Source organism: Aedes aegypti, chromosome 3, assembly GCF_002204515.2.
Source record: "Aedes aegypti strain LVP_AGWG chromosome 3, AaegL5.0 Primary Assembly, whole genome shotgun sequence".
Classification (NCBI taxonomy): Eukaryota; Metazoa; Arthropoda; class Insecta; order Diptera; family Culicidae; genus Aedes; species Aedes aegypti.
Window position 1 is genome coordinate 337,853,096 of NC_035109.1, and position 14,983 is coordinate 337,868,078.

Below are 14,983 nucleotides of genomic sequence, written 5' to 3' on the forward strand. Positions count from 1 at the left end.
TGAGTATTCGGTAATTTTAAATATCGAATCTCGGAACATAATCTACCGAGATGTCGGCTAACCGAATTTTTCACAACATAATTACTGTTAGATTTTGGTAAGATTCGTTTTCGACACCATGCCAAAGTGTTTCCTAAATTTGTTATGATATAGCATTAATAAAGAACAAAGTGTAAAATAAAATCAATGTTGAAGGATGATTTTCTATCTTATTGTTTAAATAATATGACTACAAAAATGAGTCATGAAAAGATCGTTTAATTTCGACATGCTTTGGTTTATAACAACATAAATAACATTGAACTTTCTCTGCACTGGTATATTGTGAAACCTCCATGAGTCACTGTAATTATCCCCAACAACAGCTTTCCAAGGTATTACTGTACATAACGCGATATTACAATGAGTCGATGATCCCTTCAATTATCAGAGCAATCATGGAGCGTTGACTATAATGATAAACCCAGAAAATATGATTATACTAGAGATGCACTGAGAGTATTTTGAATTTATTTATAAACAACAAAGGCAGTGACAATAGATCGTTGCACGCCTGACGTAACCTCGAAACTCCATATAAAAAAAATGTCAACAATTCCAGAAGTGGATGACAGAGATGGGGAATTTTTTGTGACCTCACCATGCACTCTTCTATCACATTCGAGGTGATTCGAAAAATGTTGTAGTATGCGTGTCATCCCGTGAGTCGCCATAATAGACCGAGATAACCGGAGACGTCACTTTCATATCGCTTTGCACTACCACACACCCATCTTCATTTTTGTGTAACAGCTTTCTGCCGCCCATTGGACAGGCCTTTTCATGAGACAAGTCCGTGTTTCCATTCGTTTCTATCGGTGGAGGACCGATGCATTCAAGGGACTGTCATTTATATTCAAGACTTCAAAGACCTTCCGAATCAGTTGATTTAAAACATCTCGTGAAAAGGCCTATTGCTCGATTGGAACAACGTTTGACAGTTCTTTGATTCCAGTATTCACGCATCTCTATATAAACAAATTCTGTGGATAACCCTACTTTCTGGATAATCTTGAACTTCAAGTAGTATAGTAAAATACCTTAAGATGAATGAAAGATGGCAGATTTGACAGATACGCGTCTTTTGAGCTCAATTGTAAGACCGTCTTCAGTGTCGTGTACTCGGAAAGCAATTCTATTGAAAAAAACGATGTCAAAAATGAATATGAAAAGGAATTTTATAAAAATTGCTGGTGCAGCTGATATAGAAAGGAAAACTAATATAATTCACAGTTCAGCCAAGATTTCTTAGGGTTTTTTTTTTGTAATAGGAGCCAGGAAGCTATTAGTTTCGAGAAAAATCCAACACAGTTGGTAAAGAGAACATAAGACGCCATATTTACAGTCAAACCTCCATGAGTCGATGTTACATAGCTCGATATTGACTCATGAAACCATACTTGAAACAAAAGCAAAAATCATGGTTGCTATTATGCTTCAATCAATCAGCTTTCAAAGAATATCTGTTCCATGTGTCGATGATTCCATAACTATCGACTGGAAGTTTGACTGTAGTGAAGATTCTGAAGTATTTACTTATGGAATTTTCATGCTGTAAAGCGTCGTTTGGTGGGATAATTTCGAAACAAACGGATTATAACAACATGCTTTAGCCTTGAATAGAATAAACCTGATACTGAGACTCGGTACATCATATGTTTAGTCCTTGATCTACTTAACAGCTTTGCCGAAGACACCATCTTGCTATAAAATCGCTATTGAGATAGCCGCGATCAATATACAGCATGCTCACTAGTGCTATCTGGTGGTAGAATTTCTAGTTGGGTGGCCTATCACATGCTAGACCTTGACCTACTCAACACTTTTGTCGAAGACATCAACTTTCTAGGTAATCGGGATCCTGAGATATATGTGTTCGAAAAATGTCATGCTCACTAGCGCCATCTGGTGAATGAATTCCGAATTGAATAGATCATCACATATTAGTCCTTGAACTACTGAACAACTTTGCCCAAAACACCATCTTTCTAAAAAATCGGGATCCTGAGATATTCGTGATTGAAATATTGTGTACTCACTAGCGCCATCTGATAGCAGAATTTCAAGTTAGATGGCCTATAATATGTTAGTGCATGACCTACTAAACAACTTTGTCGAAGACCGCATCTTTCTAGGTAGTCGGGATGCTGAGATATCTGTGTTTGAAAAAATACATGCTCACTAGCGCCAACTGGTGGCAGAATTCCGAATCAAGCGGCCTATCACATGTTAGTCCTTGACCTACTGAACAACTTTGCCGAAGACACCATCGGGCTAAACAATCTAGATCCTGAGATATTTGTGTTCGAGAAGTTGCATTGCAAAATGTCCCCTTCATCGGTTCCCCCGGGGAACAATCCGATGGCCACTGGAAGTTGAGGATGTTTCCAAAGTTTCATTTGTCCACTGACCAATTGGTACCGTTGAACTGAAGAAATTTGCCGAAGACATCAATACTCTATCTTGCCTAGCTTTAGATTGACAAGCAAAATTGCTCCGCGTGTACTCAGTACACGATGCGACCGCTGGTGTACCGTAAAATCGGGTGTAATTGATCAGAAGGGTGAAATTGATCATCGTATCACACGATTTTATTTATTCGTAATGGGGCACAAATATCAATGTAAGCTACAGTAAATGTACGTTGCTTGTCATAACTATTGTAGAATTGTGTGTTGTGAAGTTTTTTGCGTTAAATAATGTTCATTACTATGAAAATAACGTAAAATTTCAAAATCATGCACGGTGCAGTATTGACAAACAGCTATGAACTTCTATTCATAAGCAAGGATTTGAACATGGTATGAACCTGAAAGTTTGTGAGGATGCTTGAGACATATCCCCAAACCAGATTTCATCACCAAAACTCGGGCCAATTAACTCATATGGTTGACATAATCGAATTTCTGTTAGATATCATTGAATTCCTTAGGAAATTGCATACATTTAGGCGTTTTCCACGGAATTCTTGAAATTTAACTATTCGTTATTTATATAAATATTGCATTGTTAAGAATTTTACAAGCATATTCGGATTCAGGAAGCTCAAATTTATCATATAGAGTTGTTTTGGAAACTAACAATAATGGCATTGACAAGTGATCAATTTCACCCCGAAATGAGATCTCCTGATTTTTTATTTTAAAGGTATTTGTTAACACTAAAATGACATTTGTTAGAAAATTTCGGTACATAAGTCGATGAGACTCACCTTCGTACTTGTTTTCCTGCATTTAGTTGTTTGGTATTGTTAACATTATAGAAAACAGAATAGAAAAACCGTGAAAAATGATCAATTTCACCCGAAATTACGGTAACTTTTTTTTGAGCGACTGACGGAAGGTTAACTCAAAACACATATCACCATAATTTGAAGAGTTCTTACTTTGGATAGCCCCTACTGTTTCTAGCACTAGGGTTCGAAGTTAAAAGTTGTTGATTTTGAACATCATGTGTCTTGTGTGAAAGCAAGCATTGACAGCTCGTTGTAGAAGTATATTGAGTTCAATTCAACCACTTCAAATAGATGCGATACAAGATTTGCACTCCGAGTATAAAGGTTCCAATCTGGGTCGGGCAGAAACGTTTATATTGACTTTTTTTTTATTTTCATACCATAAGATTGATTCATTTATTTAGTTAACATCTACACAGTTAACACTGAATCAACCATTTCACGCCACAATACTCGGTTCGTGGCCGCATCTCTCCATCTTCGGCTCTGCCCCACGCTCGCCAAATCGATACGCACTTGATCCGCCCACCTAGCTCGCTGCGTTCCACGCCTTCTTGTACGAACCGGATCCGAAGCTAACACTATCTTTGCAGGATGGCTGTCCGGCATTCTTGCAATGTGCCCTGCCCATCGTATCCTTCCAGCTTTTGCCACCTTCTGGATACTGGGTTCGCCGTAGAGTTGGGCGAGCTCGTGGTTCATCCTTCGCCGCCACACACCGTTCTCCTGCACACCGCCGAAGATCGTCCTAAGCACCCGTCGTTCGAAGACTCCAAGTGATTGCAGGTCCTCCTCAAGCATCGTCCACGTTTCATGCTCGCAGAGGACTACCGGCCTTATGAGCATTTTGTACATGGTACATTTGGTGCGGACGTGAATCTTTTTTGACCGCAGCTTCTTGTGGAGGCCATAGTAGGCCCGACTTCCACTGATGATGCGCCTCCGTATTTCATGGCTAACGTTATTGTCAGCCGTCAGCAAGGATCCAAGGTAGACGAACTCGTCGACCACCTCGAAAGTATCCCCGTCTATCGTAACACTGCTACCTAGGCGAGCCCTGTCGCACTCGGCCCCACCAGCTAGCATGTACTTTGTCTTGGCCGCATTCACTACCAGTCCAACCTTTACTGCCTCGCGTTTCGCCATAACATGGCGCGAACGTTCTGATTTTTTACCGTGTAGGGGAACTGGGTGTAAAATGCGCCGTTGGGGTAAAACGCGCCACCCTTCTTCTGAACGAACTACGTGCTTTGGGACGCTGTTTTTCACCCGAGATAATGGAAAATGTATTAAAATGCTTCTCTATATATATTTTTAAGTGTTTTCCTGGTAAAAATCGTAAAAAACTCGAAAAAACGTTTTTCGCTGTTTTCGTTGTAATATTGTGTTTTTTTCTAGGCCATTTTTCAGGCCGATAAACAACAAAATTTTTGAAACTATCACCGAGAATCGACTTGTGCACTCCCATAGTTTGTATTTCATGCAAAAAAAGTGTTGAATCTATCCTTAAAAAGCGTATTGAAGGACTTAAACTTTAATCAACTCGTGGGGCAAAACGGCCACACCTATTTCATAACACCAAAACAGCCGTTTGAATTCAAATTCCAGCAAACGTAATGCCAAGCTGTAGTTACGTGCCAATTTGAACCTTACAAATGCACATTTTTAGAATCAGCATGTATACTATAATCGAACAATAACATCTGATTAAACGCCCTTATGTATGCAACGTATTTGCAAGCATGATTGCGCATGCGTGCGCGCGAACGACTAACGCCGAGATCAGGTGGCGCGTTTTACCCCGCAAAAAATAAAAATGCAGATAAGCAAGCATTTTATAAAAAATGATTTATTAACTCCTGAAATAATAAAATGGATAGCTGTTTCTACTATTTGATAGAAAACATGTTTGTCTATGAGATAATGAATAAAAAAAGTCTTATAATAATGTTCTTCATAGTTAAAAACGCTTCCATCCTTAGAGGGCGCATTTTACCCCCAGTTACCCTACACAAATTGTAGATTGCATTAAATGTGTGATGAAAATGCACGGTTGACATCAGATCATCTCGACGTATTCGGTGCACTAGTTCCTTGGACTATAAGGTATAAGTGCACCAAAGACATCACCAGGATTCGACGTAACACTGAGCTGCTATTAAATTTTGAAGGAATGTGCACACTTGGAATGTTATCAGCAATAGCATATTTCTTAAACTTACAGCATGGTGCAGCTTGTTGATTGATGAGATACTTATTTAAAACTATTGCCCCGATTAAAATTAACTAAGTTAAAATACACACTAAAATCACTACTTTTCACTAACAAGTTCAACCATCTCAAACGACACATTCGCAACTGACGAAAACTATTCACCGACTACGAATTCTTCCGCAACAACTTGATAGTGGGGCTCCCATATTATGGGTATTCTCCGTGCATGTACGCGACGAACATCTATTCGAGTGCGGTATCTTTCTGTACACTGAACTGATACACAGCAGCTGATAAACAGTTGATTGTGTACGAAAATAAATGCTCAAGCTGGACCACATATCCGTGTATTTTGCGTTCCCCTTATAGAAGAATACAACTTAGCTGCGATCAAGAATTTCAAATTGATTTTTTTTTTGAAAATGGTTAAATGTAAACAGGTCAAAAGATCATAATCTTTTTTAGTTCCTAAGATGAGACGTACAATAATATACTGATTGTATTTCAGGCACTGTCTGTTAATACAAACAAAATGATTTTATTGAGGTTTTGTAGTCCAATTTTTGGTGTTAAGTCAATTATAAGTCTTTTATAAAACTTGAAATGTGATTTAAGTAATTATTTTGGCATTTATCTGTTGGAAAAAGGCCAATTGCAATGCAATGCGAAGAGCACATATTACCATCGAGGTGCACTGAGTCCATATATTATCGTGCTCATCATTTTGAAAGTGGTGTCCCTATCGCACTGGAGTGTGATAAAAAGCCAGCGAAAACAAACAACCGCACAAGAACAGAGGCCGACTTGATCAATTAACACATTTGAGCGGCAGTCATCGATGAGCAAATTTTATGCAAATTTTTCACACCTTGTTGGATCTAGTTTGCGGTGTGTTTCTTTTTTCACGTCCACCACGCGAGCTCGACAAATGATCGGAAATTTATGGCCGATTAATTAAAAACGGGAAAGACACTCTCGCACTCGGCGCTGTCAATTCTATTCCATTCCGTTGTGGCCTGCTGGGATCCTATCGGAACACCAATCGATAAGAGCTCAGAGCAAGCGCCGGTTTTCAATAGCCTTGTAAACAAACTATTTACCATTCGATTTAATCTTCTGATAATATTTGTTATCAAAACAGAGCGTCGGTACCACACCATAAACCATTACCGGCATATGTGCCGGTATCGATGTTCGCGGCAGTAAACGTGACACGAATATCACGTACGTTGTTATCGATTCTAATGTTTATTGTGAACATAATAGAATCCTTTTCGGATTCTGTATAGCGCATATTGAATCCTTCTGAGTTTTAGTGTTTTTCATTTTTCCGTACCTCTACATTTTCAATATTTTTCCAGTAATTCTATCAGTGTGAAAATTCAGTTAATACAGGACACAAACTACGCATTGGTCGTTTTAGTTTAGAGTATTTCTAATACACCAATTGACCTGTATTTTTCGATTGTATAACATTTTGCGGTAATCCACTTCGCGGTATACCATTTCGCGGTTTGTCATTTCGCGGTACGACATTTCTCTGTTAGTACCATTTGGAGGCATGTCAATTCGCGGTCAGTACCATTTTGCGATGTACTGTTTCGCGGTTTGGATCGAGAAGTTTCATCTATCCTATCAGAGCAATTTGAGGGGCTGCCTGTGTTCAAAAGAAGGGTAAATCACCGATGAAAATATTATAAGTGATAATGCCAACAATTTTCAATGCAACTCGTAGGAAAAACCACACCGCGAAATGGTATAGACCGCGAAACGACATACCGCGAAATGGTACTAACTGCAAGACGGTAAACCGCAAAATGATACAAACCGCGAAATGGTACACCCCGAAATGGTTGAACGCGGAATGGTTTACCGCGAAATGTCGGACAACCGTATGTAATATATTATTTTCGAAACATAATCGAATCAAATTTAAAACATTTGTTTCCAAATTATAGTTTTTTTTCATAACATATATCTTCTTTTTGTACTGGAGATCGCAGTAAGCTGCGCTCGCGGACGGCTGTGTTTTGATTTTTTTTTGTCACGTTTACTTTGGTTCCGCGTTGTTTGTAATTCTGCTGAAGAAAAATATAATCGGCTGATGGTGGCATAGCAAATGTTTTGTAAAGTGATAAGTGTGTTTTGTTGTTACGAAGATTGAATTCAAAAACGGCTTGTGGCGCACTTATAGAAAACAATGAGTACCGTAATTTCGGGTGAAATTGATCACTTTTCTCTGTTTTCCATGTTTGTTTTCTATGATGTTGCCAATTCCAAACAACTTAATGCAGGAAATCAAGAACGACGGTGAGCCTTATTTGTTTATATACTCAAATTTTCATACAGTTGTTATTTTAGTGCTGAAAATCGTCACTAAAATAAAAAATCAAGGAATTCCATTTCGAGGTGAAATTGATCATCTGTCAAAATAATTATTGTTAGTTTTGAAATCAACTTTACTTATTCAATTTGGACCTTCTGAATCCAAATATGCTTACCAAATGCTTAACAATGCAAAATTTATGGAAATAAAAAACAATTAATTTTCAACAATACCACAGAAAACGCCTAAATGTAGGCAATTTCCGAAGGAATCTTTTGATATCTATAAAAAATTCAATTATTACAACAAAATGAACAAATTTGTACGAATTTTGATAATAAAATTCGTTTTGGAGATATATTTTAAGCATCCTTACAAATTTTCAGGTTGACACCATGTCCAAATCCTTGTTTAAAACTATAAGTTTATTGATGTCTGCCAATACCACACAGAACACGATTATGTAATTTTCTATTCTTTTCATAGAAATAAACATTCCTTAACACAAAAAGCTTCACAACATGCAATTCGATAATAATTAAGACAAACAACGTTCATTTACATAGGTTGCATTGATTTCTGTACTCTATTAGAGGGAAATAAAATCGTGTGACACAGTGATCAATTTCACCAGAATTTACGGTAAGCATATCTATTATGGTTATGAGTTCTGATGGTGCCGTTTAGTGTTTTCATGCAGAGTTGCTCAATATCAGTCATCAGGTGATAGCTGATGAACTAAAACTAAAAATATCACTTGCGAGCTAGCAATATCATTTTGATATGACAACTAACAACAGTGATGGACATCGCTCTCTAGATAATACTTACTGCAGAACGAGTGATCACGTGGTAATTATCCAAGTTATTAATATATTACAGTGACCAACACATAGTTTCAATCAAGCTGTAGCACTGTTGAACAAATCGTACTGAAAAACGGCCATTTTATTTGCTTAATTTAAGGTTAAACTTAACCGATCAGCGATATCCATAGTCTCTCGCTATCAACGCACTGGTGATGTAGTAGACAGCATGATGTTGATGTAATATAGAATGATCCGAATTAAATCGCAGTCGGTCTGCACAAATCAGCAAACTTCAAGCGTTGACAGTGATAACAAGCAACTCTGCTTTCTTGACGACATGCTTTTTTTCTTTGGTTTTTTTTTTTCGTTTCAAGAATGTGTCCGGTATTGGAGGCCGTCTTTCATATTTTCAAAATGATTTTTGCACGTTACAATTATGTTCATCATAAATAAAACCCATCATATTGGAATCATGCATTTATCGTTTTAGATGTCCGGTACTACTACTTCCCCCTAACTATCTAATTGCTCGAAGAACACTTAGTCCAAAAGCGGCATCTGTTCTAGTTGTGGGGCGTTACTACGTAGAAAAGAAATAATGTTGATGCATTTAAAATGCGATGCCATTACATTTTAACATTCGATAAATCACCTAAAATTTGAGCCCAATCAAGAGTGGCAACTGATAAGAGCCAATGCACTCATGAAAGCACAGCGTTTGTCAGTGACGACGTCAAGCCTCACACAACGAAGTCATTATCTGCCCGCATAATACCACCGATGGGCCAGGTACCTATCTGGAGTAAATAAGTGATTTAGGGCTGTTCATTAGTGATACGCGCGCGTGACTGAAAGAAAAAAAATCGCCGTTTCTCAAGTGGCTGCTAAAACATGATGTAATGCGATGAGGTGCTAAGTGGTTTCCGGTCGTTTAAGCATGCCATCTGTGAGATTCGAGGTGGAACATAGAAAAGCTTAGAAGCACATCTACTTTCGATTGATTAAAATGTATTGCAGCTCGAAGTCAAAGCTCTCCTTAGATATGGTCCATTACTGCATCGTGCAGGGTGTTAGTACACTTCCGTGTAAAAGTTTGGGTTCACCCCCTTAAAAAACATACAAACGTGTTTTGTCTTTATCTCTGTGAGCATTCACTAAAATTTGGCGTAAAAATCTGAAAACTATTAAAAATCATTAAACAGTCATTCAAGTCATCGTGTATAAGTTTGGTTTTGCTCTTCAATATGGTGTACCGTAATTCGGGGTGTAGTTGATCAGCGGGGAGAAGTTGATCATTCCCGTACCCACATGTATAGAATGTTATAAGAGCTATGACACGATTTCAATTATCACAATTTCTGAGTTGTGGCATTACCTGATAGCTACTCTTGATTTTCATAAATTCGGTTTGGCATTCAAGGTAATTATTTCATGGAAAAACAGATTTTTTAGGAAATGTGTCATGAACTGTTGAAGGGTTCTTCTTCAAACAATCGACTTTTTCCATGACTACACAAAGCTACAGTTTTAATAAACTGTTTCATACATTCCAGATATGTTTTGGGTACCCAGTTTCGAATTTGTATTGAGGATACAAATTCTTTTTTAGAGAAAAAATGATCTTTTTGCAAGAGGGTTGCTAATTTCAAAGAAAATAGCCTACCTTTAGGCGTTTAATGTGGTGTAATCTGTAATTCACAACTTTCAATTAAAAAATTACCCGATTTATCAATAAGTTGTAAGATTTTTAAGTCTTGATTCAGATTCAGAGACCCCAAATTTAGTGAATAGCATACTTCTTTATTTTAGGAAACCTATCGCAGTAATTGATCAACTTCATCCCGGAATCAAAAACACCACTTTTTGATCTCCAAAAATTGTTTTTGTTATTACGATAATAATTCGTCAAAATTTCATTTATATAGTTCGTTAAACATTCAACCAGTACAGGTTTTAAAAATATTTGGATGATAATACATGCATCCCACTAGGAATTATAGCACAGAATCGCTCAAAAGTGATCAACTTCCCCCCAGTTTACGGTATCGTGCAGGTGGGTTCACCTGAACTTACTTAAACGATGGAAAGGAATAGAGTCGATTTGCAAGAATAGCATTATTTGAGCGTGCTCTAAGAAGGTTAATATAAATACGATATTACCTATGATGGTCTCAGTGTGCATGAGTGACAGTTCGAAACCAGAAATTATACTAGAGAAGCGCGGAGAGGATTTTGACTTTGTTTATAAACAATATTTGCAATGACTATCAATAATTGAGGTCATTCAAACAATATTTTAGTGTGCGTGTCATCCTGTCAGTCGCCATAAGAAACCAAGCTTATCAATGACGTCACTTTCGTATTGCTTTTCACTAACACACATTCATCGTCATTTTTGCGTAACATCTCTTTGAGTCTCATTGAATTTGCTCGATTGGAACCACGTTTGACGGTTCAATTGGAACCTTTGGTTTCAGAATCAGCGCTTCTCTATATAAACAAATTCTCTGTTCGAAACCATGCAGAGTAGATGCTTGTAAAACTTGAGATAAATTCAGTTGAGTGAATATTGATGTGAAGTGAAGATGTACTGTAAGTAGCAGCGGGAGAATAATTCGGCTGATGGCTGTGCTCTAAAAAGCAAAATTTAAAAGAATCTAAAAAAGAGGTAAATTATAGGAGTTTTAAAAATTACAGAATTCTTATACGTATGGCTCCTGTTTTCTGAAAGCCCATAAGGAATTCCTTAACAATAATACAAGTAATAATACAAGTAATACAAAATTTTTCCCCATGATTTAAATTTATTAAAATCTTACATTACAAAGTTTACCACAATACATCTTTGGTAAAGGTCTTAAAAAATACTGGCAATATTTACGCGTTAAACTTCTACAGTACTGGCGCGGTAAAAGGCTGGGCATGGCGTACCATTGGTACTTCGCGTACCTGCAGGAATAAAATAGACCCCTTTGTGCGGTCCTTAGCCTCTTGCCCAGCAACTCCTATCCCTACCTCCTCGTGGTACTGGCCGGGGTACGAGTAACCTTGGGGAAGATCGGGTAACCAACCCCCGGTGGGAACTTTGGTCGTATGCTGACAGGGAAGGGGGGGTTTGCTTTTGCAAACCTGGAGCGTCTGTACTCCACGTTAGGAGCGGCTCACAACAGCGTCTGTTCCCCATGTCAGGGGCGGCTGATCATCGTCCGAGTGCCAGAGAAGGACTCTAAGCTAAACTGCGCACTATGGCCCTCCGAACATTTAGGGGGAATGGTCCTCCGGAAATCTAGGGGGTTGGTGTCAGGCCCTGCGAGCCAGCCGTAAAAACACATCAGCACAGGAACGTCAACGAGAGAATACGGACCGGAACAATCGGCAAAGACCACAGCGACGAAAATGGACTAGCGATTGGAAACTCGGTACGTGGAACTGCAAATCTCTCAACTTCATTGGAAGTACTCGCATACTCTCCGATGTACTGAAGACCCGCGGTTTCGACATCGTAGCGCTGCAGGAGGTGTGCTGGACAGGAGCATTGGTGCGAACGTTTAGAGGTAATCATACCATCTACCAGAGCTGCGGCAACACACGCGAGCTGGGAACAGCTTTTATAGTGATGGGTGATATGCAAAGGCGCGTGATCGGGTGGTGGCCGATCAATGAACGAATGTGCAAGTTAAGAATCAAAGGCTGATTCTTTAACTTCAGCATAATCAACGTGCATAGCCCACACTCCGGAAGCACTGATGATGATAAGGACGCATTTTACGCGCAGCTCGAACGCGAGTACGACCGCTGCCCAAGCCACGACGTCAAGATCATCATAGGAGATTTGAACGCTCAGGTTGGCCAGGAGGAGGAGTTCAGACCGACGATTGGAAAGTTCAGCGCCCACCGGCTGACGAACGAGAACGGCCTACGACTGATAGATTTTGCCGCCTCCAAGAATATGGCTATTCGTAGCACCTATTTCCAACACAGCCTCCCGTATCGGTACACCTGGAGATCACCTCAGCAGACAGAATCGCAAATCGACCACGTTTTGATCGATGGACGGCACTTCTCCGACATAACCGACGTCAGAACCTATCGTGGCGCCAACATTGACTCCGACCACTACCTGGTGATGGTGAAACTGCGCCCAAAACTATCCGTCATCAACAATGTACGGTACCGACGCCCGCCCCGGTACAATCTCGAACGGCTGAAACAACCGGATGTCGCCAATGCGTACGCGCAGCATCTTGAGGCAGCGTTGCCGGATAAGGGCGAGCTCGATAGGGCCCCTCTTGAGGACTGCTGGAGGACAGTCAAAGCAGCCATTAACGACGCTGCCGAAAGCGTTGTCGGATATGTGGAACGGAGCTCAAGAAACGATTGGTTCGACGAGGAGTGCCAAGAGGTTTTAGAGGAGAAGAATGCAGCGCGGGCAAACGCGGCAAAACGTGGAACGATACAGACTGAAGCGGAAACAGCAAACCCGCCTATTCCGGGACAAAAAGCGCCGCCTGGAAGAGGTTGGCATTGGAGATGGAGTTGCTGTACCGTTCTCAAGAAACGCGTAAGTTCTATCAGAAGCTCAACACATCCCGCAAAGGCTTCGTGCCGCGAGCTGAGATGTGCCGGGATAAGGATGGGAGCATCTTGACGGACGGACGCGAGGTGATCGAAAGGTGAAAGCAGCACTACGATGAACACCTGAATGGCGCAGAGAACACAGGCACAGAAGGTCAGGACAGCGAATGCGATGGCTACGTCAGCACAGCGGACAGCGGAAATCAACCAGCTCCCACGATGGGGGAAGTTAAGGATGCCATTCAACAGCTCAAGAACAACAAAGCCGCTGGCAAGGATGGTATCGGAGCCGAACTCATCAAGATGGGCCCGGACAGGTTGGCCGCTTGTCTGCATCGGCTGATAGTCAGAATCTGGGAAACGGAACAGCTACCGGAGGAGTGGAAGCAAGGCGTTATATGCCCTATCTACAAAAAGGGCGACAAACTGGAGTGTGAAAATTATCGTGCAATCACCATCCTAAACGCCGCCTATAAAGTGCTATCCCAGATTCTCTTCCGTCGTCTATCACCTATAGCAAACGAGTTCGTGGGAAGTTATCAAGCAGGTTTCATCGACGGCCGCTCGACAACGGACCAGATCTTTTCCGTGCGGCAAATGCTCCAGAAATGCCGTGAGTACCAGGTCCCTACGCACCATTTGTTCATCGATTTCAAGGCGGCATACGATAGTATCGACCGCATAATGCTATGCAAAATCATGGACGAGAACAGCTTTCCCGGGAAGCTCACAAGATTGATCAGAGCAACGATGGACGGTGTGCAAAACTGCGTGAAGATCTCGGGCGAACACTCCAGTTCGTTCGAGTCTCGGCGGGGACTACGACAGGGCGACGGACTTTCGTGCCTGTTGTTCAATATTGCGCTTGAAGGTGTCATGCGGAGAGCCGGACTTAACAGTCGAGGCACGATTTTCACGAGATCCGGACAATTTGTTTGCTTCGCGGACGACATGGATATTATTGGGAGAAAATTTGAAACGGTGGCAGATTTGTTCACCCGCCTGAAACGCGAAGCAACAAGAGTCGGGCTAATGGTGAATGCGTCGAAAACAAAGTACATGCTGGTTGGCGGAACTGAGCGCGACAGGACCCGCCTAGGAAGCAGTGTTACGATAGACGGGGATACCTTCGAGGTGGTGGACGAGTTCGTCTACCTCGGATCCTTGTTGACGGCTGACAACAATGTTAGTCGGGAAATACGAAGGCGCATCATCAGCGGAAGTCGTGCCTACTATGGGCTCCAGCAGAAACTGCGGTCAAGAAAGATTCACCCCCGCACCAAATGCACGATGTACAAAACGCTCATAAGACCGGTAGTCCTCTATGGGCATGAGGCGTGGACTATGCACGAGGAGGACTTGCAAGCTCTTGGGGTTTTCGAACGCCGAGTGCTAAGGACGAACTTCGGCGGCGTGCAGGAAAACGGCGTGTGGCGGCGAAGGATGAACCACGAGCTCGCTCAACTCTACGGCGAACCCAGTATCGTGAAGGTAGCTAAAGCTGGAAGGATACGCTGGGCAGGGCATGTTGCAAGAATGCCGGACAACAACCCTGTAAAGATGGTGTTCGCCACGAATCCGGTCGGAACAAGAAGGCGTGGGGCGCAGCGAGCTAGGTGGATTGATCAGGTACACCAGGACCTGGAGAGCGTGGGTCACAGTCGAGGATGGAGAGAAGCGGCCATGAACCGAGGGAATTGGCGAAATATTGTTGGCGAGGCTTTATCAAGATAATTGATGTAAAGCCAAATAAGTAAGTAAGTAGTTCTACAGTACTAAAAACA

At 41.0% G+C, this 14,983-nt stretch overlaps 1 protein-coding gene across 3 annotated transcripts in view; it reads right to left on the reverse strand.

Moving 5' to 3' along the window:
* The window catches only part of LOC5575535 (myosin-IB), a 146,612-nt gene that overhangs the window by 33,485 nt on the left and 98,144 nt on the right, over window positions 1-14,983 (reverse strand). The window contains exon 1 of one of the 3 annotated variants that reach the window (XM_021852951.1): window positions 5,497-5,653. The exons of the other annotated variants lie outside the window; for them this stretch is intronic. Within the exon in view, the coding sequence (XP_021708643.1) occupies window positions 5,497-5,501 (5 nt within the window). The 5' untranslated portion in view covers window positions 5,502-5,653. Of the gene's footprint in view, window positions 1-5,496; window positions 5,654-14,983 lie in introns of those variants that run through there. 3 annotated transcript variants of the gene reach the window in all.